This window comes from Aspergillus alliaceus, assembly GCF_009176365.1.
Source record: "Aspergillus alliaceus strain CBS 536.65 unplaced genomic scaffold BDW43scaffold_7, whole genome shotgun sequence".
Classification (NCBI taxonomy): Eukaryota; Fungi; Ascomycota; class Eurotiomycetes; order Eurotiales; family Aspergillaceae; genus Aspergillus; species Aspergillus alliaceus.
In genome coordinates this window covers 921,833-945,724 of record NW_022474690.1, presented here as the reverse complement: position 1 = coordinate 945,724, position 23,892 = coordinate 921,833, and the positions used below count along the sequence as shown (strand labels likewise).

The 23,892-nt window shown below is 48.9% G+C and overlaps 8 protein-coding genes across 8 annotated transcripts; 4 read left to right on the top strand and 4 right to left on the bottom strand.

Annotated features, from left to right (window-relative positions):
* Positions 1-947: 947 nt before the first annotated feature.
* On the bottom strand, positions 948-1,900 carry BDW43DRAFT_229294 (uncharacterized protein). The gene has a single exon (XM_032039508.1). It carries the CDS (start codon positions 1,550-1,552, stop codon positions 1,058-1,060), a length of 495 nt encoding a protein of 164 aa, XP_031903882.1. The 5' UTR covers positions 1,553-1,900; the 3' UTR covers positions 948-1,057.
* A 1,191-nt stretch (positions 1,901-3,091) lies between these two features.
* Positions 3,092-3,628, top strand: BDW43DRAFT_229460 (uncharacterized protein). The gene is made up of 2 exons (XM_032039509.1): positions 3,092-3,151; positions 3,226-3,628. The coding sequence occupies exon 2, from the start codon at positions 3,319-3,321 to the stop codon at positions 3,553-3,555; it is 237 nt and encodes a 78-aa protein (XP_031903881.1). The 5' UTR covers positions 3,092-3,151; positions 3,226-3,318; the 3' UTR covers positions 3,556-3,628.
* A 3,190-nt stretch (positions 3,629-6,818) lies between these two features.
* On the bottom strand, positions 6,819-8,427 carry BDW43DRAFT_266739 (MBL fold metallo-hydrolase). Its single transcript, XM_032040904.1, has 4 exons — positions 8,156-8,427; positions 7,953-8,100; positions 7,525-7,890; positions 6,819-7,448 (listed from the first exon to the last, which is right to left on the bottom strand). Exons 1-4 carry the CDS (start codon positions 8,381-8,383, stop codon positions 7,156-7,158), a joined length of 1,035 nt encoding a protein of 344 aa, XP_031903880.1. The 5' UTR covers positions 8,384-8,427; the 3' UTR covers positions 6,819-7,155.
* A 3,495-nt stretch (positions 8,428-11,922) lies between these two features.
* Positions 11,923-12,850, top strand: BDW43DRAFT_308052 (WD40 repeat domain-containing protein; the record flags this gene model as incomplete). Its single annotated transcript, XM_032046393.1, has 2 exons — positions 11,923-12,142; positions 12,222-12,850. 2 exons carry the CDS (start codon positions 11,923-11,925, stop codon positions 12,848-12,850), a joined length of 849 nt encoding a protein of 282 aa, XP_031903879.1.
* Positions 12,851-13,199: 349 nt separating this feature from the next.
* BDW43DRAFT_298019 (ABC1 kinase family protein) lies at positions 13,200-16,150 on the top strand (the record flags this gene model as incomplete). The annotated part of the gene is made up of 3 exons (XM_032044493.1): positions 13,200-13,742; positions 14,205-14,881; positions 14,938-16,150. The coding sequence occupies 3 exons, from the start codon at positions 13,200-13,202 to the stop codon at positions 16,148-16,150; spliced, it is 2,433 nt and encodes an 810-aa protein (XP_031903878.1).
* Positions 16,151-16,553: 403 nt separating this feature from the next.
* On the bottom strand, positions 16,554-19,178 carry BDW43DRAFT_298018 (uncharacterized protein; the record flags this gene model as incomplete). The annotated part of the gene is made up of 4 exons (XM_032044492.1): positions 16,554-17,657; positions 17,719-18,065; positions 18,117-19,047; positions 19,173-19,178. 4 exons carry the CDS (start codon positions 19,176-19,178, stop codon positions 16,554-16,556), a joined length of 2,388 nt encoding a protein of 795 aa, XP_031903877.1.
* A 30-nt stretch (positions 19,179-19,208) lies between these two features.
* BDW43DRAFT_266728 (uncharacterized protein) lies at positions 19,209-22,065 on the bottom strand. The gene is made up of 2 exons (XM_032040903.1): positions 20,561-22,065; positions 19,209-20,503 (listed from the first exon to the last, which is right to left on the bottom strand). Exons 1-2 carry the CDS (start codon positions 21,354-21,356, stop codon positions 19,296-19,298), a joined length of 2,004 nt encoding a protein of 667 aa, XP_031903876.1. The 5' UTR covers positions 21,357-22,065; the 3' UTR covers positions 19,209-19,295.
* Position 22,066: 1 nt separating this feature from the next.
* BDW43DRAFT_266726 (t-SNARE syntaxin) lies at positions 22,067-23,823 on the top strand. The gene is made up of 4 exons (XM_032040902.1): positions 22,067-22,776; positions 22,829-23,010; positions 23,068-23,628; positions 23,682-23,823. Exons 1-4 carry the CDS (start codon positions 22,524-22,526, stop codon positions 23,715-23,717), a joined length of 1,032 nt encoding a protein of 343 aa, XP_031903875.1. The 5' UTR covers positions 22,067-22,523; the 3' UTR covers positions 23,718-23,823.
* The last annotated feature ends 69 nt before the right edge of the window (positions 23,824-23,892 follow it).

The following is a 23,892-nucleotide window of genomic DNA, read 5'->3' as shown; positions in this document are numbered from 1 at the left end:
CGCATGCTTCCTAGTAGCTGTTCTGCAAAAGAACCATGATTGCCATAAAGGGAATAAATATAGCATCGATCCCATTAAAGTACGAAAAAATCGGTCAGATATAAATTGTGCCGATTCAAAGAAAAAAAAAAACAACGGGTACTTGGCCTGTCGTGCAACGCAATGTAAAAAAAGAATACCCAGCCTCCTCCATTTAGTATTTCCAAAGGTACCTTACTTCTACTGTGTCATTGGCCGAGGAGCTTCCAAAACAAATTAATTAATTAGTCAATACAATTGGATCAAAGCTTCATCCACCAACAGCCCCGTGCACGCAACAGAGCAAAGTTACCAGATTAATATCATTACTTACGCAAGTTAATCGAATTCCGGGGGATTCTCACCGTTGCCGGGGGTTTATTTTACCTCACGGGCGGTAAGAAATGGGGAGAGAGAGAGGGATGTACAGGGACGTCAGCCAAGAGCCTTTTTCCATTCCTTTGACCTTGGATTGTGATTTGTGTTATTCTTATTACATACCATCTTACCTCATTGGTATTTTGGGATTGGAGGGCCAAAAAAATTAGTATACTGTGGTCATGAAAGCCCTAGCGGGCTACTTTATGAAAAGCATAAAATATCACACAATGACAGTTGACAGGGCTGAACCCAATTTCCTTTCAAGATGAGAATTACACTCGTAGTGTAGATTCCGTCCTAATCGATAATGGTTTATCCTAGTGGGGGGAGCAGTTTGGTGGGCAAAGAATGGGAAACAGAGTTAGTCAAGGAATCTACTGAAGTTGGGGTTCCAACAATACACCCCACATCGGAGCCGTGGTTAAGCTTGCGAAACTGAGACTCAATTCTATGGCTTTGGGAATTCCTGACCCTGACCCAATTCCCGTTGATAGTAATCAAGCGAATTTGATTGAGAGAGAGCCTCGATCGTCGAGGGTTAGTGGGTAAATTTTCTCTTCCTTGACAGTTTCATCGTTGGTGGGTTTGCCACTGTTTTGGTTTTTTTTAAACGGGAACGCGCACACACACACACATACACAAATTTTTTAACCTCTCTCTATACGAAGAATAAAATTCTGAAAGGCAGAATTGAGAGGAAGAGGCAAAAGGCCCGCTGGCACATCTGCAGAATGCAAATCAGACTCATTCTAGAAAAACAAAGAACAAGCCAAGGTTTCTCTACACTGGAGATAGATCTTGCCAATACAATACGTAAATGCCTCATACCATGCAAATGGAGATGCATCGACTGGGATATCCACAGTGAATGACCTAAATGTGCATTAGAAGACACACTATTATCCCGCAACAAACCCCAGCCAACCAAAAGTGAGGCTGTCGAAATAAAACACAGAGGAAAGTGGAAATAATCGCCACCGCGTTGGGGTCGCCGCAGCTCTGATGGGGGTGTGGTCCCATACGTGACTCGACCGACCGCTTTCGATGCCCGTTCTCGACGTTTTCTAGAAGACTTGATCGAATGGAACGGTGCGTTTAGGTGCATTCTCTGCCCAAGAAACTGGGAATTCCTACTCCGTACTCCGGGTCGCATTCTCAATCGGATGTCGGCAATCTGAGCGTGATCTGAGTCTTCCCTTTTTTTTTTTCTTCTTTCTTGTTTCTTTGGTTACATCGGATGGTTGGGCGGGTGTGGCAGGTGAGTTTTTTTTGTCTTTCACCGCACAGGGGTGGTTTTACTCCAGAATGTTACGTCATAATCGGCAGTCCGAGGAGATGTTCTTCGACACGGTCGGGTAAATTGGTCGGGATAGAGGCAACCTAAGGACGAGATTCCATGACAGGTTTAGCCTCGTATGGTCCTGTTACGTAAGTTTGGATGAGTAAGCCCCTGCCGGTTTAGGTAAGTACCTCTCGTGTCCGCCTGTGAAGGTATCTATCTCGACCCGGCTGATAGAGTAGAGCCGCCGCACAAGTACCTGTACGAAGGAAAATTATTAGTTTCCTCACCAAACACCTACTGCGGAGGATCTTGCCGTTCTAGCCTTATCTATGTGCATAGGCCCTAGTGGTAAATATTGTACTACCTAACCTCAATTGCCAGTCCGGAATTGGTAACCACTCTCTCTGGGTGGGATGGAATATATTTCCACGTGCCCATGACTTACAGCATACTTCGCATTCTTGCGACATACCACCTCGTTGGCAGATTGCATACAGAGTCATGAGAGGACAATGGCGCTATCTCAAATAGATCACCGAGGTCTTCGGTGGTCCTGAATGAAACATAGCTAACGAGCTGTACCTACAGTAGTACTTCTTTTAGCCCGCTCACTAACCACTAGTAACAGAAACGGGGAAATTACTTCCCACTCACCGATGCTAAATTGCAAATAATCCCCCCAATCCCCACCGGCGATCGCCCGTCGCCAAGCTGTCTCATCGAGGATCGTGGTGAGGGATTTTCCAGTGCGGTCGTATCGTTGTCGCTTCCCGAGGTTGCTCCATGGTTTGAGTGTGGTGTTGTTATACTTCTCCGATACGGATTGCATCCCCTCGCTTTTGTTCATCGCTTGCCAAGAGCCAAGCAATTGTCGTCGGAAAGCCAATTGGGGTGGAACGATCAATTATTACCTATATATACACAATTCACGGGGGATTCCGTCAATTGAAGTCACCCCTGCATGTCTTCCCAAGAATACGACATCGGCTTGCCCCAGATGGGGGCGCCTGCTCATCCAGATCCCATTGCAGTTTAGACGGAGGTACATCTTCCTTAGTCACATCCTTCCCACCTTTCCTATCCCGTATAAGACAGCCGCGCTCAGACGAAGCTACTAACGTGGACTGCTACTATGAGAGATTTTCCCCCATTCTTAGGTCCTTTCCTCCTCTGGTACCACGATAGCAGCGGGTAACGCCAAATGACACCAATCAGCTTGTTCAATTATATTACTCCATGGAAATCTTAGATAATCCATCATGAGATGATAAGAGCTCCGTGCAGAGAACAATTGGCAAATCAAAAGGGAAATCATAGCGGCTATCTCGGGGTGAAGCCGAGCCCGACTCGGAGATGATCTGACCACAACCCATAGCTCGTCGTCGCCATTGTCTCTGTGTCATCTAGTGCGCGATTGTTCTTAATCATTGTTCAGGATTCTGCATCGGTTACACGCGGCCTTTTTTTATTGTCTGTTTCTTCCCCAGCAGTTGCAACGGCTGCCACGACGTGCACCATGATGACTAGAATAACTTAACATCTAGAACTGAAAAAAGTCGACTCGATATCTTTCCAGGCCCTAGTCTCCATAAAAATTCAATAATCTACGGATGTTCCCATAAACTGGGATATCTGACATGACATCGGGACGTTCACCTCGGCAAGGTTGTTGTGGTCTCGGCCCAGCCAGAGAACTCGCCGCCATCGGCGTCGCGGGAATCGGCACGCTGCTTTTGCCTTCTCTATCTATATTTTTACCCTTTTTGCCTGAATTTTCTCTTGACGCTTCTAGCGTTTCTAATCTAATTACTTTCCATGGATACATAAAGCGACCCGAGATTGTTCCATGGTTTAATTATTCGGTGAGCGACTAAAGACTTTTACCCCTTCCAGCTGCCGACGCGAACCAAGGTTGAAGACCAGTAAGGCAAATCTACTCCGTGAGACGAGTCTCAAACTGTCCGTGTCGTTTCAGATATTCTGTTCCGCTCTGCAGTCTGTATCGAACTATGCCGGGACTATGCTGAGAAATTGTCCGCCAAGGTAATAGAACGCAATAGAGTCGGGGATTAACCTCCCTTGCCCTGGTGGAAATCCTGGGTCCAGCTGGTGACCAGGATTTCCCTAGGGATGTGATATTCGTTACAGCTTTGTCCCAGACCGGGTCGTCGCAATAATGGATATCTATCCTTTGCCCAACAGAGTATATTCAATGTATACTCGGCCCCTAATAGCCTGTGTAGCACTTGCTGCCAAGGGATCTTCTGCATGGATTTTCCCCGCACAAGACATACTATACTGACTTCGTCGTATCTGTGATCTCATTTGTATGTACCGTTGTCAACCTAGGAATGTCAGCTCCCTTGCGTGGGAGAAGCCTTCAAGGTAGCCCATAAGAATATTATTCACCGTGGCACTTCCACCCTGCTCCTTGGTATGCTTGAGACGCACTAAAATATCCACGACGTCATCTGACGATGCTGCGCTGTCTACACACAGATACATACACATAGTCACATACTCCTACATACAGAGCCCCATACTTCAAAGCCAAGCAAGGCAATGCAATACCCATTCATCCCCGTCGAAAAAAAAAACCTCCTAGAAGGCAAATTGAACCACTGTTCATACTCCATACAGTTACCAAAAACGAATATCGGATCGACAGCATCAGCGCGCAGATCGCTATCTGCCTACAACAAAGCAGCTTACCTAGGAGGGCGATGCAACCGACGCCCCATGCATGATGTCAGAGTTTTGTTTTCCCTTTTTTTTTTTTCTTGTGACTATTTTCAGTATACTCATTTAACATACGTAGCCCCATTGTACACGTTGTTCAGGCCGATGTCAATGGCGATAGATGATTGATGGAGTGATTGCAGAGATACACTTCCCACCCCCAGCCACCACTTCAGGCAACATAGATTGTTGCATGTTGACTTGTCTGTGAAAACGACAATGATCGACAATGCGTCAGGGGCTGTGGTGAACCTAAGATATGAAGTAGTCATCATGGACTTTCTCCCTCCTTCCCCCCCCAAGTTGAGGGGTAATACTTTACTCCATTCAATCAATTGTAAAAATACAATGGGAAAGGTGTGTGAGTCGGGACACCAACCACCTGGGGGGGTGGGACGAAGCAATTCATTGACTCTCGCCAAGCAAATGATGTGCAGCATCAGCAAGGCTGGTCCTTGGCATATTTCCCCTTTCGACAACTATCAATAGCAATCGAATCAACACTGTCAAAGATCTGTACAAGTCACAGATAGTACTAATAGTACTAGTAAATGAAAGGGAATTCAGTGACCTTGCGAATCACATAATGGGACCATACATATCAGACCATCCTGCTTGTCGCTACACTTACCTCACCCTCAATTCCAGCCAATTCCAGCTAACACTCTTGGCGAAGCGTGTTAGTGAAGTTGGTCACTTTTTTCTCCATCTGGAGTACTCCATATTTTCCCTTTCCCCTTACTATATTTCTCTCGAACCCCTATAGTTGTAATCACCTAATACTAAGTAATACTCCACAGTCATCAGAAACAATATTAATCTCATACATAATAATAATAATGTAATAATAATAATTAAATTAATGAGATCATCCCAGTCCATCCCCAGAAATCTCACCCGTAGTAGTCAGTGAATACATGACTTGTCCATACATTCCCCAACCACTTCCCTTCAATCGCAAATTCAAATTCCCTCCGCCAAGCCACACATTCATTCCTCTACATGTATCCTCTTGGCAAAATCAACTCAAATCAAAAGGGGATATGCACCGCCCCCCAGACAAGAAAAAAAGCCAAAAGAAAAGTAAAAAGAAAATGGAAAGGGAAAGGGAAAAAAGGGTATCACAGCCAAGAACCTCCCTCACTCAAGTGAAGGAAAGCGGATCGGGGATCGTCGATGGGCGTTATTGTCGTACGAATATTTAAGCTCATTTCTCTCGTTTCTCTGTTGATTGTCGCAAATTTGAGGGTCCAAGTCTTGGTATTCGTATTGCTTATTAGATCTGCTTTATAGAATTGGATGGTATGTACGGTATTGGATTTAGATGAGAGAGGTAGATAATAACACTAGATAGGGGGGTTACGGGTATGGGTGTGGGTTGCTTTGTTTTGGAGGTTCCTGTCTTGGGAAATCTAAATGTACAATAACTCTAAAAGCTAGTATGTTTATTTTTCCCTGGACAGTTAATTGACTTTTTGTAGAATTTTAACTAGAACTATAGACCAAGATGGATATGAAAAAAAAGGGGGTAACACAACACAGTCACCTCCCATCAATTCCATCATATGACAATACCATTTATTCATTTTCTTTTCTATTTTTTTCGGATCCCCGTTCTGCAGGGTAGCAATGCTATATGCTATGCCACGTACTTTTCTTTCTCGGGGATTGGAATTCTTGGCGCGAGGGCGTAGGTTGGTTGCGGTATGTTCGAAACTGGATGGAGAGAGGGAGAGGTTACCCTCTACCGGGTTGAGTTTGAATGTGGGAATTCGGGGCTTGGGGTCTGGATTTTCTTTTGCTTTTCGCGTTTCGGGTTTTGTAGAGGTTTCGTGTGATGTCACTGGATCGGTTTGAGATTCTTTGGTTGGGTTTCGTTTCGGGTTGCGGATATTGGTCGGTTGGTAGTGGAGTGTGGTAGTGTGACCTCTTGGTGGATTTTGTATCTCTAGGTAGACTTTTTGGCTTATGTGGTGCGAGGGTGATGTTGGGGTTCGTGGTACTGGTGGATAGTTTGTGGATTTATTGCCAGTAGATTGGGGTGAAACTGAAGAGATGTGAAGGAGATTAATTGTTTATATGTTTTGGTTTTATAATACATACTATATACTCTCGTATATAATATGGGTAGTGTATTGGTATGAGTTGAACATATAATCGCTTCGGCGAGGCGTATGAATATGTATCTTATCCGAAGATCAAGTACTAGTACTCGTGAATGTGAATATTCACAAACTAGAACATATATATCTAGAGAATACAATTGCCCCTGTGAGGACCCCATGTAGACACAATGGCAGTGGGAGAGCTGGCACATGGCCGCAGTAGTTTTATCTCATTGCACATGGGGTGTATTACACAACTGTGCCGACATAGGTTACTATGAATATACGTGCCATGAAAATAAGTGCTTGCTGGTCTACAGTCTTTACTGACGAGATGAGGTTAGATATGGAAGAGCCATTGAGAGTTGCCCACACTGCTTGAGCCCTGTCGATATCTATATGTACAGGACAGACCCTTCTCCAGAGAAGAAGCTTCTGCCCAACCGAATGCCTTATTCGGTACTGTATTAGCTTGTCGAACTTAACTCGACCTACACGTATCGCCAACTTAGTGAAACCCGTCGTAAAAGAAGTATGCAGGTTGCCTGCTATGAATGATGGCAAGTCCACGACAGCCCGGCTGGTGAAACCTAAGGGTATGCTGTGAACACGGGGAGACTCAACACATGGTTAGAAGGTGATCTTCGAGCCCACAGTGCAAGGCACTAGACTCCCAGGCATACGCTTCTCAATCGCAAACTTAGCCCTCCAACCAGAGCAGTGCCCCGGCAAAAGAACAGCAGGATCCAGCTTGTGGAGGTCTTTGACCGTGATTTCCGTATCAGCAGCAGTGCTGGTGGCCAGGTGAAAGCCCCCAATGACCGCATAAAGAGGCACAGAGCCATCGAGGCTGTCGATTGCATGTCGCGAGCAGTTAACGACTCCTGCGTGACTGCAGCCTGTGAACAGTACAAGTCCTTTGCCTGGAATGCGACAATCGTAGTTAGAGGCCTCGATCCAGAGTAGTAGAATGTGCGGAAGGGTTGTCTACTATCATACCCTTGAGGTTACATATGAGAAAACGCTCGTCGGATATAAGCTCATCAGTGAACCAATCCTTTTCCTCTTTGTCAAAGCGCATGCCACCCTTCACGCCGTTTTCATAGGCTGTCTGACGGGGTATTTCACCCGAGATTAGAAAGAAATCGTCAAGTACTGTGTGCATCTCATCATGCTTGTGAATGGTTCCTCCGGCTGCTTCGAGTTCCTCGAAGGAAGGGTCCGCCTGGAAAGAAATGATATTCGGTCCTAGAGCGAACCCACGATAGTCGGGACGGTCAGGATGAAGATCTACTGGCACCTTGTCTGACAGACCTTTGGCCTTTCTGGCCTCAGTAACCATTTCAATGGCTCGAGTAAGGCCGCCTGGGTCTGTTAGAAGATAATTGATGAATAACTCAACAAGAGTCAGTCAAAACGGTACATACCGGAATGATCCCGATGCCAGTGAGAAAGTTGAATCAGTTCAACAGAAGACAGGTCCGGGCGTAGCCGCTTGACATTTCTCTCCCATATCTCGCCCTCCGGACCTGCATCGAAGAGGATCGAGTGTTTAATATCGCCTTTTGTTGCCGTCTAGGACGATCAGTATATAATGTCCTCCGGTTCTTCCGGGTGAAAGAGACCATACCACAAGGATAGACAATCCATGCGCTGCACAGCAAATATCTTCCATCTGCAGCTCCTTTTCAGCTTCGCCTCGATCGTGATTTTCATGTGGGGAATGTAGAGCCAGAGAACCCATCAGACCCGACACTTGCACGGTGTCTGGGGCAGGTGGGGAGAGAGGATCAAGTTCATTGTCGATTATGACAAGGGCTTCAAGGGAATCAACCTCTATGAGACCTAATCCGGACATATTCCGTCAAGTGCAAAGTGTAAAATGGTGGCAGATGAATCTACGGTTCCTTGCGAAGTGGCAAGATGTAGTAATTGATGCGGGGGCGGGGAATAATTGTTCTTCCTCAGAACTTAAGTTGACTTCATGTCTCCACGGTGCGTGAAGAATATAATCTTCTACTTTCATTGTATCTTGGTTTTGGTAAAAGATGCGATGGTCTACTGGTAGGCATGGACAATATTGAAGCAATAGTCGTACTGTTTCTCCCCAACGGGTGACACGCATAATATGTCGAAGAATGGCGGGCTCAACCCCTAACACCCTAACTAGAAGGCCTATAGCACTAGAGCAGACTGGGATGTATGCCTTGAGGACAGACAGAGAGATTTAAGCTGAGGAACCAGGGCTCTGATACCGGTCGTGAGGAGGAATACTAACACCCGAAGTCGAGACACTGGGAGAGGAATAATGAAAAATTGATGGAAAAAACAACCCGTGGTGGTGTCGCTCTGATTGCTAGAATGATACTTGTTTCTATAATACAAAAAGGGCCGTTTCATATGAAGAGTGTCTCTCCTTCAGTGTCCAAATCTTCTCCCAGCACCCTGCCATACAGTGTGCCATGGCTTTTTTCCGTATAAATAATGTGGTAAACTCACCTACTGGGCCCTCTTCCACCTCCCCCGCAACCATCGTGTACGCCGCTGCCGCGTCCGGATCCCAAAAGTCTAAACAACCGCACCAGCATAGTGGGCTCTGTGCCACGAACAACACGCACCGTAACAGGGCGTCCGTGATATCGCAAAAGATTATCGCCGTGCATCGAGAGCGCTGGTTCTAGGACAGAGAATGACAACGGCCGCACGATAGCGCATCGTCGCCGGCCGTACATCCAGTCAGTCAGCTGTATCCTATCCTTTTGACCTGGAGGTCAACGGCAGATCCGTATGCACGGTCTTGAAGTACCACTTTTGGGTACGCACTTATACGGCTTTTGTTCTATAGACTCAGTAGTTTTCTACTTTTTTTGTCAACCAATCAGATCACAGCTCAATCAATATGAGAAGACGTAATGCAGCTATTGCGCCGCGTCATTGCCGGTGTGATAGGGAGCACGTAGATGATATGCGAGAAGGATATCAAGAAGAGGCCAGAAGGGTGGAAGCTTGCGGGATTTTGTAGCCAAGGTGTGAGGACGAGTGAATGTCACTAATCTATATATGATATCGGTGACCTGAAGATTTCTCGAGCATCTTAACCATATTTTTAGCGGATCAGATGCAAAGATGCTACTACTGTTTCTCGATAATGGCGATCTTCAAGGTACTTCCTGGTCTTCGTATGTACAGGTGGATAGGCGGGATTTGAAATTTCTCGCATGGAGTCTCAGGTAGGAATGGTCCTCCGGCACGAAGATTCTCAATATATCCTTCCCACGACCTGGTTAGGTCTTCGTCGCTGGATGATCTGTTGGGTTAGGGGTGATTCGTCCAACCTCGTTGAACGCTGATCTGGTCTCAGGAGTTGACGGGAGGAACTCAAAAGATAGTGTTATAGGTCCGTGTTGGATGCCAAATTGTTCCCCGGTAACTTAAAGGAACTTGTGGCAAACTAGATATGGATTGATACCGCCCCAGTGGAAGGTCAGAGCTGCGTACAGATAGGGGGGAATGCGTCCAGCCTTCTTTTTGAGCTTGGACATTGCCAACCTGTTGGCTTCAGTCGCTATAAGCATCTTCATCTCGGTACCCAACCCATCTCTTATTTGGGCCCGGTGCACCGAGACGCTGGGTGCAGAAGGCCCGAGCATCTCATGTATTGTCCAAGCTGCTATATATAATGCTTCGGGATCACCTTGATCTATTCTGTCACTTGTGCACAGAGATGTCTGTTCAGATGAAGATCATATGCTGCGCGAATGGATATCAGGTCAAAGGCTGCCCGAAAATAGCCATCTTTGGATCTCTCAGCACTGGGTGAAGTAACCAATATGGCAGCGGTAGCAGTAGACATTGACCACAGTAGAATTGATTAGGCGGAAGCGAATATCTTGATCAAAATGTCATCTTCTTGATTAATTAACTCTGATGCAGGAGAGGATAATATAAGCTCAGGCTGAGGACTGGTGTATTGTACCCAGGGCACTCAAGTAGAGAACCGCTTTTATTATCCAGGGAATTTTCTGGTGGCCTTTCCGGATGAGTGGCCTGGCCATATAGCTAAAGGCTAGATGTCAAGATGTCGAGCGAAATCTGCGTCTTCCCAGTATGTTCATGGGTTGTATATATTGGTCTAGTTAGGATTGGTTGAAGCTATGAAGATGTTGATCGGCCTGACGGTTGTATTTTTGATTTCCAGAGATAAAACGAGCCATGAAGAGAACCTAGGATCACGGAAGTACCTCGTATATATAGGGAAGTGCAACGGGTGAGATATGAGATCTGGGTGTTTGAAGGGAAAGATGTTAGCAGAGGGGGTTGGAAGACCAAGACAAGTGTAAATATGAGATTATGCTGGGAGCTGCACTGGAACGCCTTGAAGTTGAACTGAAAAGGAACATTTTGTAGTATTCACAGTGAATTTATATTCATGTAAAGCTTCCTAGATGAATACATGCTTTTTTTTTTCTTTCGCTTTTCCAATTTCACTCTTTGGGCGTCTATCTACCTTCACAGAATGCAGTGAAATCCGCTGGATACTGCTTCACTTGTGATACCGGTAGATTGATCAAGCCACGAAATGGCACAGACACTTTAGAAAAAATATTTAGGGTTCTTATATAGTAGGGTTTAATTTGTGAATGGGTCACTTTGACAGGCGCAGGATGTATAGTTAGGGCTTCTAAGAGTCAATAATATGGTGTTCGGAAACAGGTATAATATCCTTATTACTCGGGTTTAATCTAAGTTTATCATTAAAACTCTTATGTCCAATGTGCACTTGTCGCCTGCCCTGATATCATAGTAGACATCAAGTCCAATAAGATCTCAGTCTCACCGACCGTCGTGTTTGTGCAGCCAGACTGGACCAGTGATTCAATTGCATATAGGCAAAGCCTCTATCGCAGAGTAGCTCTGCTGATCTTACTATAAGTAAACGATGCCTGCTCCGCATTCAATATCGATACATTCTTTTTATTTATCAAAGGGATACAGGCCGTCTCAATCACCATGGGATACATGAATCAGTCAAAACTGATGAAACAATACGTCTACGACCTAGAGAGTGACTTCAAAAATCCGGGCAACGAACCGGCAACTAGGGCTCCAGGCCATCCCTTCCACTGGGGCCAAGAGGTTAATAAAATCTAGCTCGATTAGAAATTGTCCACTCCGGCCCTAACTCCGGATGACAGATTTGTCGCGATCGGGGTGGGAAAGAATATTCACATCCATTCTGCGGTCACCCAGGAACACGTGGAAACCCTAACTGGACATTCGGATGTTGTGGAACAGTTGTCTTTTGTTCCAAATTTGATCGGAGATGTGCAGTACACACTTCTCTCCTGTAGAGAGGATATGATCATTGTTTGGGAACTTGAAGGGAATAGAAAGAATATGTGTGGAGGGAACGACAAAAGAGTAGATACTGGCTCTCTTTCAGCCAAAGCAGCAGACACCGTTATCCCCCAACTTGTGACAGATCATGATTGGAGGGCAGAGGAAAATGCGACAAAGACGATTACAGAGGACTTCGAAACCGTCATAACTGAGGCCGTTGACATCCATACCTTGGACACCAAGTCACTTACTTTCGAGGGTCACTTTACCGCGTTCGGTACACTTTTCAGTTCAGATTGGTAGAAAAGGTGCGCGACGCAGAAGCTCTATATTGTGTCAATATCTCGGATGTCAAGGCAAGGGTGACCCGGCATCGTCTCCCGGGCAAAAAGATACAATCATGTGGTTAGCCATAAGCCCTGACGCAAAGCTCGTTGGATCTACCTCTTGGGATGGCACGGTTCGCATCTGGGATACGAATGGTGGCACCTGCTTGCAAGTCTTGGGACCATTTGGTGGACAGATGTGGTCCGGTGTATTCTCGCTGGACTCTAAATACATAACATTCAGTCAGGGCAGCCCGAAGGCTACGGTATATGTTTACAACCTATCGTCAGCCGAGGAGATCTCTCGTTTCAAACTACTAGCGGTCGGTGCCAGCGACAGCACACTTCGTGCCTTGGATCCATACACAGGAGAAGAGAAAATGAAATGGACCTTAAAGTTCGAAGTCTCAGTGATGAGGCGATTTGCGGAAATTCGTGGGGTACGGTTTATCGATAAAGGGAGGAAATTGATGTTTCGCAGTGGTGAGGGATCTACTGAAGTATATGACTTGACGACAAACTCGAAGCTACTGTTTGCAAGAGGGCCTGGGGATCAAGTGGAGAAGATGACTGGTTCACGACCGGTTTGTTTTTCTAACTCTTCTGCTCTGGTGGTTCCGGATGTAGATGGAGCTGTGAGGTTCTGGCGACTTCAGTAATGGCTGAGATATATATATATTTAGCCCTACTCGACAGTAGCATACAAACATTGGACAAGGGGACCAATTTGCACATGAGGAATACGACACTATGAGAACATCAGATCCATATCTATGAATTATTTCTACTCGTAGCCACGTCGCTTTGTATCTCTTCACCTGAAAGATAGGCTTTTAGATCATGGATGCGGGGGAAGACGTCGATCATCCCGGAAAATGGGTCGAGAACCATCAATCAGCCGCGAATCTTAAGTTCCTCTTCCCTCCCCAATTCTCAGCCGCTCTCGAATTGCACTCTTTAATTAGTTTACAATTTGGTACCGGCAGTAAAAATCTCAATTGAACCACGATGCGCCTCTTCGTAGGCCATCTCTTCCCCCTTATCCTCCTCCTATTGCTCAATATCGCTCGCGCTTCGGCCAAGATCAACACATCATGCGTGAAAGTCGTCACTGCATTGGCCGGCCGTCCCAGTGACCTCTTTGACAAATTCCAACAGCATATCTGCGATCGAGGCTGCCGACCGACCGTTCCACACTGGGATCTCTGGACGCGGGATAACTCCTTCCTCCCCGCCGTGCGCAGCGTGATGAAACGACTCGATGCGCCGCGACAAGAAGAGGCGATGATTAAACTGGGAGACGATGTCGCGGACATTATCAAGCGTCGGTGTGGTCCAATGCTCCATGGCGGAGATCTCTGTTCGGATTCGGAGACGCTGGCGGGTTTCGGGAATTGTTTCAAAAAGAGCTTCGTCCGGGCGGCTTTAATGAATTTGCCGACATTGCTACCTATGGTCAGTGAGGAGGTTTGTCGGGAGCAGTACGAGTATCTCAAGACGGATCAGTTATGGGAGGAGATTATCCCAAACAACATGAAGGAGTACGCGAGTGTGTGCCAAACATTAGGGGATGGAGTGGTGGAGAGTGATTCAGACGAGGCCCATGATGAATTATAGATTGTTGGTTTGCTACTCCGTACTTGTAGTATATATTTTATTATATTCTGTTCTATTTGATATCACGGGGTCGGAGATTTCCCCAAAGCGGCACTAGGTTCCTGTCAGCATTTTGGAGTACTTCAATTCTCTCTCTTCTTCTACAACACTATCCTCCACTTACCCTTTCCTGGATATATATTCCTAGTTCCTATAATTTTTGGGATATCCTCTGGTTTCCGGATAACTACGCCATGAAAACCCCTATTTAATACGATCTCCCGACACCTCTGAATGGCGCCCATGACGTCGCTCGCCCGCGCACTGCGGTCCACTCCCACCACGCACACGACCTCCTTTCTCCTCCGATCGTGCTTACGCCCTCGCTCCCTTCCGCAATCTATATCCCCTCAGCAGCCCGCTCGGTACGTTCACCCGGGCGCTTATAAACCCTTTGTTCCTCCCTCCCCCAGCGAATTAGGGAAACCCGCCCCCGCAAAGACCTATGATCGGACCCGCAAGTGGCTCCGACGTCTTGTCTACCTGTCGCTGGCCGGCGGGGTGGTCTATACCATTGATAGCCAGTTCTACGCATCATCTCTGACTAGAACCGCCCGAACGTTTACGTTAGGCTTAATCGTGGCTCTGGATTATAAGATCAACTTCCGACCGGAACCTCTCCTCGCTAACTCCATCAACGACCTGCACACTCGCAATGCCGAACGACTATCGGACTTACTGCGGCAGAATGGCGGTCTCTACCTCAAAATCGGCCAGGCAATTGCTATGCAGTCAGCGATATTACCGCCTGAGTTCCAGAAGATGTTCTCGCGCATGTTCGATGATGCCCCGCAAAACGACTGGAGGGAAGTAGAGAAGGTCATCCGTGAGGACTTCGGCAAGTCACCGGAAGAGGTCTTTGGCGTGTCGTTCACCGGCGATCCGACTAAGGGTGTCATGGAGCGCAAGGCCAGAGCCAGTGCCAGTGTAGCGCAGGTCCACTGGGCCCGATTGGCCGACGGAAGAGAGGTCGCGGTGAAGATCCAGAAGCGGGAAATTGCGCAGCAGATTCAATGGGATCTATGGGCGTTTAAGTAAATATGCCTTTCCCTCTGAATTGGCGATGGATCACCTACTGACAAAACGATAGAGTCGTCACCTGGATCTATAGTCGCGTATTCGATATCCCGTTTTACTCTCTGGTCCCATATGTCAGCGAGCGCCTGTCCCTGGAGACGGACTTTGAGAATGAAGCGGATAACTCAGAGAAGATGGCCCGACTCGTCGCAGGCGAGTCGCGCCTCCGGAATCGGGTCTATATCCCCAAGGTCTATCGCGAGCTGAGCTCCAAGCGTGTCATGACGGCGGAATGGATCGAGGGCGTCCGACTCTGGGATAAGGATACTATCACGCGATCATGGCGAGGTGGATGGCGCCAGGGTAGCCCAGGATGTCATGGAGCTCCACTGGACCCTCCGCAGCCCGAAAGCACATCGGCCAGGATCGCTCAAAATCCGACCGTCACCAAAATCAAACCAGAGCGCGATCACTGGCGCGGATGGAATGGCCGCGGCGGACTCGGCCTCTCCCTGAAAGAAGTGATGACCACGATGGTCGACTTGTTCTCCGCTCAGATGTTCCTTTGGGGGATCGTGCATTGTGACCCGCACCCGGGCAATATCTTCGTCCGTCGCAAACCCTCCGGCCAGCCAGAACTCGTCCTGATCGACCACGGCCTCTACATCCACATGGGAACAGACTTCAGACACCAATACGCCCGCTTCTGGAAAGCGCTTCTCACCTTTGACAACAACGCCATCCACGACGTCGTCAAACAATGGGGCGTAACCAACCCTGACATCTTCGCCTCCGCCACCCTCATGCGCCCTTACCAGGGCGGCGACCTCTCGACCCAACAACACTTCGAAGGCCTTTCCAAAAAGGACCGCGCCCAGCGCCACTACGAAGCCCAACAAGCCGCCCGCAAGGGCATCCGTCAGATCCTCGGCGACGAAACCAAGTGGCCCAAGGAACTCATCTTCATCGGCCGCAACCTGCGCATCGTCCAAGCCAACAATCAATTCCTCGGCTCCCCTGTCAACCGCATCAAGATCACCGGCACCTGGGCATCACGCGCGCTCGTCGAGTCCCCCGATCTCCCGATCAACGAAAAGATCCGGAACTACGGCCGTCATCTCCTTTTCCGGCTCGTGCTCTTCACCAGCGATATCTACTTCTACTTCACGAAAGTGAGACAGTTCCTGAGACTCGGCGGGGGGATGGAAGATTCCCTGGAAGCGCAGATGCAGACGATGGCCAGGGATATGGGGATGGATTTGCAGCAGAATGTGTTCGAGGGGTAGGGAGTCCTTTACTCCATCTACCTCCCTCCTACTTATAACTCGATGTACCATAAATCGTAGACATAGAGTCCACACTCCAATCCCAACAAAATAAAAGGTCCATAAATACTTAGATGAATCATCTTGTTTTCATATATATCGACCTATCTGACATATTACATCAATATCATATCATGCCTCGTAATCATCAAGAGACCAAACTCGCTATGCTTCAAAGACGCCAATATTAAATTACCAGCACAATATCTTTTTCTAACCCCGAGCAACCATGAAACCCGATAAACTGTACGAAAACAAAGCAAAGAAAGTGAAAAACAGGGTATCTACGAAGCCAACCTCAACCAAAAAAAAAGAGAACCACGAAATATCAAACTATCAACGATCAGTTGACCGGTCGGACAAACTACTCCCACCCGGAAAACCCCGCCGGTCTCCACTCCTGCCCCGGATAAGCTGTGCTGGACATCGTGATCTCCTCGCTGGAATCGTCGTCCGCGTGAACGGGCAGCTCGACCGGAGCGTCGTGGTTCAGGACCCGGCTTTCGCCCCTCGTTGGGTGGAGATTGCCCGTTGATTGAGAATGGGGAGGCGCGGAGGGACGAGCAGGGTTGGTCAAAGGGAGTTTTTGGTCATGGTGAGTCTCCTGCAACGGTTGGTGTTGGTGTTCGCGCGAATCTTCTTCGTAGGTGGGTAGTTGTTGGCCGCATTGGAGGACGCCCTGGGTGGTCTGCTGGCGCCAGGTGAGGGCGTCGTCCGGGGTATTGTTGTCTTCGCCTTCGCCTGGGATGGTCAATTTCCAGGGTCGTTCTTGGTCGCCGATGCGGCTTGTTCGGGGGTTTTGGCGGAAGATGCCGAGGTGGTAGGCTGGGTCAGAAGTGTCGGCGCTGAGGATGTTTCTCTCTTCGGGACGCGGGGCGAAGGCTTTCGGGCTGCGGGAGCGAATGTTGAGGTCTTGGGCGTAGGTTCTTTCTTCGGACCGGCCGCGGGAGGATGGGGTTTGTGGGGCGCCGGGGACTGGGGAGGGGATCGGGGATGCTTGTGGCGGGGACGAAAGATGGGGGGAAGCGGACGGTCGGTATGGAGGTGATTGGGGGGTGAGTCGACCGTTGCCACTTCCACTTCCGCTGTGTCTGTGGAGAAATTCCGTTGGAGATGGAATAGGATTATTCGCGGGGGCACTGCTGTCGATATCTTCGACCGTTATCTGCTGCGTCAAGGGGACGCCCGGTTCCTGATGATCTCGGAAGCGAGAGAAAGATTCCGGAGCGAAGTATCCTTCCGGTGGAGGGGGTTGCCCTTTGGAAGTGTGATTTTCAATATTCGATCGGGGGCGACCGATTTCAGCGGCAGGCACGCGAGAGTGTGAGGTGCACTGTGAGGAGACGGGATAGAGTCGGTCCATTGAATGGGTGTGACGATGGGGTTGCACCGGTGGAACGTGAGACTCTGTCGCTCTGGATTCCGGCCGGTCGTGTCCCGCTCGAGCGTTGGAACGGTTGAAGAAGCCCTAATTGTAAAATTAGTACGGGAGGGAATCCAGTTGGGAGCTTTGACAGCGGCGTCTATACGCTTATTTTGTCTAAGGCCTTTTTGTGCGGCTGACCCGATTCCGAGCCTATGGAGGGGCGGCGGATTTTGTTACCGACGACCTTCAGCTTGTCCATGGTCGATAAAGCTTTAGGCGCAGGGGCTTGCTTCGAGGCAGGCTGCACGGGCAGGTCAGGGCGAGCATGGTGGGTGGACTTGGACGCAGGTTTACTGCCTGACAGCAGAGGTCGAAAAACACCGCTAAGTCGATGTTCAGCCTCATCAGCTGGCCAGGGGCTCTTCGGCCTGTCGCGTATGCGTGTATGATGGACGCCAAGACTTTGGCCCCCATCCGAGAGAAAGGACACTCGGGACGAGTTGGCCTGGCCTACATACCGTTAATTATTCGTTGAAAGGAACCTTGCGACTAGCCACTCACCGAGTACTTGGCCCAATGGCCGCTGCGGGTCTCGATCAGCCTCTAGAGTGCCCAATGATGAGACTGACGGCATGGGCTGGAGTCGTATTTGCACGCTGGAGCCCCTCCGGTGGTGATTATGATTAGGCTCCAGCAGCGTTACATTCCGTTCACTGCTGGGTTTTGTTTCCGTGACCGAGGAGTAATATCGTTTCCCCATGGTCGTCGAGGTTGGCCGAGTAGTAGTAGTATTGCATTCGGGAGGCGGTTCGTCCGCCGCAGGCTGTGGCTGAACGTTATTTTGTTGGTCCACTGGATTGCCGTCGATATTGCTGGCTTGTTCCCACGAAAGAATTTTGTTCCCAATGTCCCGCTGGTCGCTTTTGTACTCGGGGACTAACAAAGGCGCCTCGTTAATGGCCACCTGGATCGGAGTCATCGGAGGCGACTCTTCCTTCTTCAATAAAGGCTTTCGGGGAAGACAATCCCTGCATGGTTGCACTGACGCTAATCCATGCGCCGAGGAGACACTATTGCCTTGGTGATGCCCAAGAGTCGCCTCGAGTTCCGCTGAATTTCCTCGATGGGTGGATGAATGACCGGATCGCGAGTCCCCGTCACTGAACCCAAGTGCCGCAACCACCTCCTTCTCTAGACTCTGTGTTAAACCAGATTGATGTTTCTGGATAGCAGAAGAAGAAGAACAAGAAGTAGGAGAAGGCTCAGGATCCGTGCGGTATCCATTCTCGACAGGCCTACACGCCGAGACCGATGGCACTTGTTTGCGCTTTATATCCAAACTGAACCGGTTCACTTGGCTGACCCGAGCGCCTTTCATCAGTGGGAGACTTCCAAAGTGGACCGTCCGTCGCTTGTCGTGGTCCTCTGTTAGATCTATGGCAAGTTCTGAGAAAGAGAATTTTCTGCGATAACCACGACTCGATTCAAACCCCTACAATCATCATAATATTAGATGAGTTTGAGAAACAAACGATGTAGACCAAAAAAAGCATTCCCAACTCCATGTACAAGACATTAATCATGTCACATTCTGAGTGCGAAGATATCCTCAATTACAGACATGGTATCAATAGAAAAAAAAAAGCACAAACCAAAAAAAAAAAAAAAAAACACGCAGGCGTAGCGATGGACAATTGAGTTAGGTTACCACTCGCTCCCAGCGCCCATAATAAGAAAAATTTAAGGCTCTACCTTGTCTGACCCTCCACCCTTGAACTTACTCCTGCCTTTCGCAAACAGACCCTTCGCGGCTTCGCCAGCTTTGCCGCCGAAGACACCAGCCGTATGCAGGAGATCCTTTCCTCGTTGTTCCACATGTTGTTTATTCATCATGGACCCGAGAGGGGCCGAAGGACGTCTGACATGGCCCGATCCGGACGAAGTGCCTTCCTGATGGGATGACACAAGGTTTCCAAGGGAGGAGAATTTAGGAAACTTGCCCCGGGAAACGGGATGTTTGGGTTCACCCGGTGTTTGCTTCAAGCTCTGCTGCACAACATCCGCATACTCTGGGTGGGCATGGATGGTAACTTGGAGCCAATTATTTAAGCCAGTATCGATCGTCACGAATTGATCCCTGGTCTTGTTGAAAGCTTGCACCCGTTCATCTGAGGTCTTCAATTCCAGAATATCACGGAAACCGAGCAAACTTGATTCGATAGATGGCGATTGTGTTGGCGCAGGCGCAGGCGCTGCGCTGTGCTGGTCTGTGACGACTGGGGAGTAAGCGTCTCCAACGGTTTGGGCATTGACAACTTCTGGAAGATGCCGATCTGAAATTATACTGTTGTCGTCTGTTGTAGACGGGGGTATGATTGTCAATTTGGGCTTCTCAGGTCCAGAATCACGTTCAGTCTCATCGAGCAATTGGATTGGCGAAGCCACGGGGTTGGGATCTGGCTGAATACTACCTTCATCGACCATAGGAAATTGCCCAGGTATTGGCCCTACTGGAGGGGAATAGACACCTGGCATAGGTGGGACATCGACCATGGGTGCAGGTTCGTCCTCTGAAGAGGCAGACTCCCATGAGAAACGCTTCTTCAACTTCGGCCGTATTTCCTGCTGAGGAGCCGTGTTTGCTGTAGGAGTGGGTGCCTGAAGTGGACTGCTGGAATATAAGTCCTGGGACTCATTCCGGATGGAATTATATCCGAGCGCGGGTTTGTATTCCTCCTGGGGACTGGCGTTACCTGCTTCGCTCCAGTATCGTTCGTACTCGCTCGGAATGAGACTATCTTGCCGACTCGTTTGTGGACGGGAAGACGGGTCGGGCTCCTCAGAGGGAGTGTTTTCCCGGCTCAAAGAACGGATGATCTCTTTCCTTAAACGGTCGTTCTCCGTGTCTTGCGGGGAGTTTTCGGTACTTAATGAGGGGACAATGATGGGTATGGAGTTTTCCCCAGACACGGGCGACATATTACCACTAATTTTGAGCGGTGCAGGTCGTCCTTCCCCACTTGTGTCAGTTGGTTGTACGCAAGTTTGTTGATACGGTGGCGATGAAGGGTCTTGAGGTAGGTTAATTGGCGAGGACATTTCTGCCAAAGACTCTGGAGCGATAGCATCATTATTGGTAATTATCGGTCTCCTCAAAGGGCTATTACCGGGACTGGGAACACTCAGATCGCGGCGATGACCAGGTCTGAAACCCCTCGGTGGAGATGAGCTTTCCGGCTCTTCTGTAATCGTTGGTGTCTGCTCGTTCGTGCCGCGATGGGGAATGATTGGACTGATGACAGACGTGCTATTGCTATCCGACCGTGCGATGCTATCTATGGACGTGCTTGGGGTCTCCGGAATGTCGAAGGCTTGATGAACCACCGACCGAAATCCGACGGAGGGGTTATGGTGTAATTCAGATTCTTGCCGCTGTGGCTCAGCTGGCTGGACTTTCTCGGCATCCATGGTCGCACCGGCTCCAGAGAGACGCCTGACATCTGGGAGCCCTATTACAGGAACATCATCCTGAGCTCTCAGAGGAACACTCTGGCCCTCGGGTTGTTTGCCACTCGCTTCCTGTTCTGCCGCGCTAGCCATAGGTACTGGCTCCGTGGAGGACCGACTTAGACCTGGCTCCGCTGACTGCTCGCGTAGACGGTTGTAGAGGGCAGGGCGTAATGGAACTGTGTGATCCTGTTCTGCCGCGTTACGATCGACCGACCGACTACGGCTATCCGCCACAGGGCCGGTACCTAGAGTCACAACCTGGTCCATTGATCGAGATCGATCCATGCCCATCCCCGGAACCCAGGGCCTCGGTACGTTTCTGGACGCAGCACTTGGGAGATCGCCGGTGCCTTGGTTCGGAGTTCGTGCTTGCGTTACAGGAGGTGTTGGATCTTCATCATATTCGTCAAACTCATCGTCGCCCCAGTCATTGCCATCGTAAGAAATCTTCTTTGCTTCCACCCAACGCTTTGTCTTCGCGCGATTCACATTCGTTTTAAAAGATATAGGGGTACCGCCACGTGGTTGGGGTGACAAAGGGCTATCAGTGTCAGGAGAGTTTCTGAAGATGCAGAGAAGCCTGATCAGCAAGTTCCTAAGGCGCCGAAATGCAATCGCTGCATGTACTTACATTGGGTCAAACGGGCTCTGGAATGGGCGAGCCATTATACAAGAGGGTCAGGTTGTGAACCGAATGGACCACATCCACTTGGGTATTATCCAATCGACGTATGAAGTCGCCGAGATCTGATATGGAATGCGATCTAGGATTTGGCCCCAGTGGAGAGGTGAGAAGAGAGCGGGAGAGAAGAAGCAAGTAACACGACGATGACGTGGGTGTGTGCAAGGTATGGGCACCGGCTCAGCCACGAGAAGGGGATTGGGTGTCTGACGTGGTCGAAAATATATTCTTGGACCAATCTAAAATCCAACGCTTCGTAATCTGATTCGTATGCAGTGCGTAGTATTTCGTAGTGTTAAGTAGTACCCCTGAAGAAGGCCCGACAAGTATTCGCCTGCCTAAAAGCGAATAGATAGAAGATGTGGCTGGTAAGGCACCGGGGACGTGGCGGGTCTCCCCTGTCACGTGGCATTTACCCGCGCCTTGTCCATTTTCGGATTGACGACGAATTCCCCGGGATCCGTGGAAAGTACGTCTCCGGCCATTTTCTCTGCGATATCTCACCGTCCTCTCAGAGACTAATGATCTCTGCAACTGCAATGATATGACACTCAAATAGCCCTCTTACACCGCCCGTCCCACTTATACTTTTCGCTCATTTCCTTTCGCGGTTGCCTTCTGACCCCCGACGAACGGACACGTCTCCAGTCGCCTCCTTATCGATTAGACCAACCCCGTATAATCGCATTACCCAATCTCTTAGATCCTGGGGATTTCGCTTCCTCTATCCATAAATAATTACCTGCACTCCACCTCAACTGTACACTACCAGCGAAATGACCGGCCCATCCATTCAGGATCGCACCAGCGAGTTTCACGCTATCTTGGGACAAGCCCAGAAACGGGTGAACACTTCTAAAGTTGGATCTCAGCGCCAAGCGCTTCTGACGGATTCACAACGAAGACAAGCCAGTGGGGCTGTGAATGGAGACGCACGACCCGGGAGGAGATCGGAGTTTGCCAGGAAGGCTGTTGAGATTGGACGGGGAATCACTGCGACAACGGCTAAGCTGCAGAGGCTGGCTGAACGTGAGTAAGAACCGCTCGCTTGACAATATGGATGCCTAACTGAGACTGCCAGTGGCCAAACGAAAGACTCTTTTTGATGATAGGCCGGTCGAGATCTCGGAGTTGACATATGTCATCAAGCAAGACCTTGCCTCCTTGAACCAGCAGATTGCCTCGTTACAAGCGCTTACTCTCGCACAACACCCGAAATCGAATCGGTCGAAAGCGGATCAGGAAGGAGAGCATAATGACAATGTACGTATACGCCGCAGATGGATCCTGGTGTGAGCTGGTGATGCTAAAGATTATCAGGTCGTGGTTATGCTGCAGGGAAAATTGGCGGATGTTGGAGCAAACTTTAAGGAAGTGCTCGAGGTTCGAACGAAGAATATCCAAGCGTCGCGTTCCCGCACAGAGAACTTTGTGTCGTCGGTATCATCGAAATCACAGACAGCTTTGGATACGCAACGGTCGGATTCGCCACTATACACCTCGGGAAGGAGGACGCCTCAGCCGGGTGGCTCCTCAGATTTGCTGACCTTGGACCCCTCAAACCCGTCGCCTCTTGGACGCCCGACTGTGCACACCGACCAACAACTGCTGGTGATGGAGGAAGCGCAAACAAACAATTCGTATATCGAAGCACGTGGTGAAGCAATTGATGCGATTGAACGTACAATCAATGAACTGGGCGGCATCTTCGGCCAACTTGCGCAGATGGTCAGCGAGCAGTCTGAGATGATTCAACGGATAGATGCAAACACTGAGGATGTTGTGGATAACGTCCAAGGCGCACAGCGCGAGCTTATGAAATACTGGACCCGAGTATCTGGGAACAGATGGCTGATTGCTAAGATGTTCGGAGTCTTAATGGTGCGTGGCTGCCCCATTGTCTTCAATAGTACTCGAATACTGACCTACAGCAGATTTTCTTCCTTCTCTGGGTATTGATATCAGGATAGAAATACCCCTTCTTTCTTACTAATGTACTATATTAATACGGAACTTTTCCTTGCTGTGCATGAATGAGTTATGCATGCCCTATTCGAACTCTACCGGCCTTCTTTTCTTTCTTTTCTTTCCTTTTTTTTTATTTTTATTTTTTTCAGGCGTGGCTAGATTTCATGTTCACTTTCT

Excerpts from the sequence above, each read along its gene's own strand:
- BDW43DRAFT_229294 (XM_032039508.1), bottom strand. The coding sequence starts at position 1,552 with ATGCGACCCGGAGTACGGAGTAGGAATTCCCAGTTTCTTGGGCAGAGA.
- BDW43DRAFT_229460 (XM_032039509.1), top strand. The coding sequence starts at position 3,319 with ATGACATCGGGACGTTCACCTCGGCAAGGTTGTTGTGGTCTCGGCCCA.
- BDW43DRAFT_266739 (XM_032040904.1), bottom strand. The coding sequence starts at position 8,383 with ATGTCCGGATTAGGTCTCATAGAGGTTGATTCCCTTGAAGCCCTTGTC. Across the intron at positions 8,101-8,155 it reads ATGGATTGTCTATCCTTGTG|ACGGCAACAAAAGGCGATAT; the intron begins GTATGGTCTCTT and ends TGATCGTCCTAG. Across the intron at positions 7,891-7,952 it reads CTGGCATCGGGATCATTCCG|GCGGCCTTACTCGAGCCATT; the intron begins GTATGTACCGTT and ends TAACAGACCCAG.
- BDW43DRAFT_266728 (XM_032040903.1), bottom strand. The coding sequence starts at position 21,356 with ATGGGCATGGATCGATCTCGATCAATGGACCAGGTTGTGACTCTAGGT. Across the intron at positions 20,504-20,560 it reads CACAAGTGGGGAAGGACGAC|CCATCATTGTCCCCTCATTA; the intron begins CTGCACCGCTCA and ends AAAACTCCATAC.
- BDW43DRAFT_266726 (XM_032040902.1), top strand. The coding sequence starts at position 22,524 with ATGACCGGCCCATCCATTCAGGATCGCACCAGCGAGTTTCACGCTATC. Across the intron at positions 22,777-22,828 it reads GCTGCAGAGGCTGGCTGAAC|TGGCCAAACGAAAGACTCTT; the intron begins GTGAGTAAGAAC and ends TGAGACTGCCAG. Across the intron at positions 23,011-23,067 it reads AAGGAGAGCATAATGACAAT|GTCGTGGTTATGCTGCAGGG; the intron begins GTACGTATACGC and ends AAAGATTATCAG.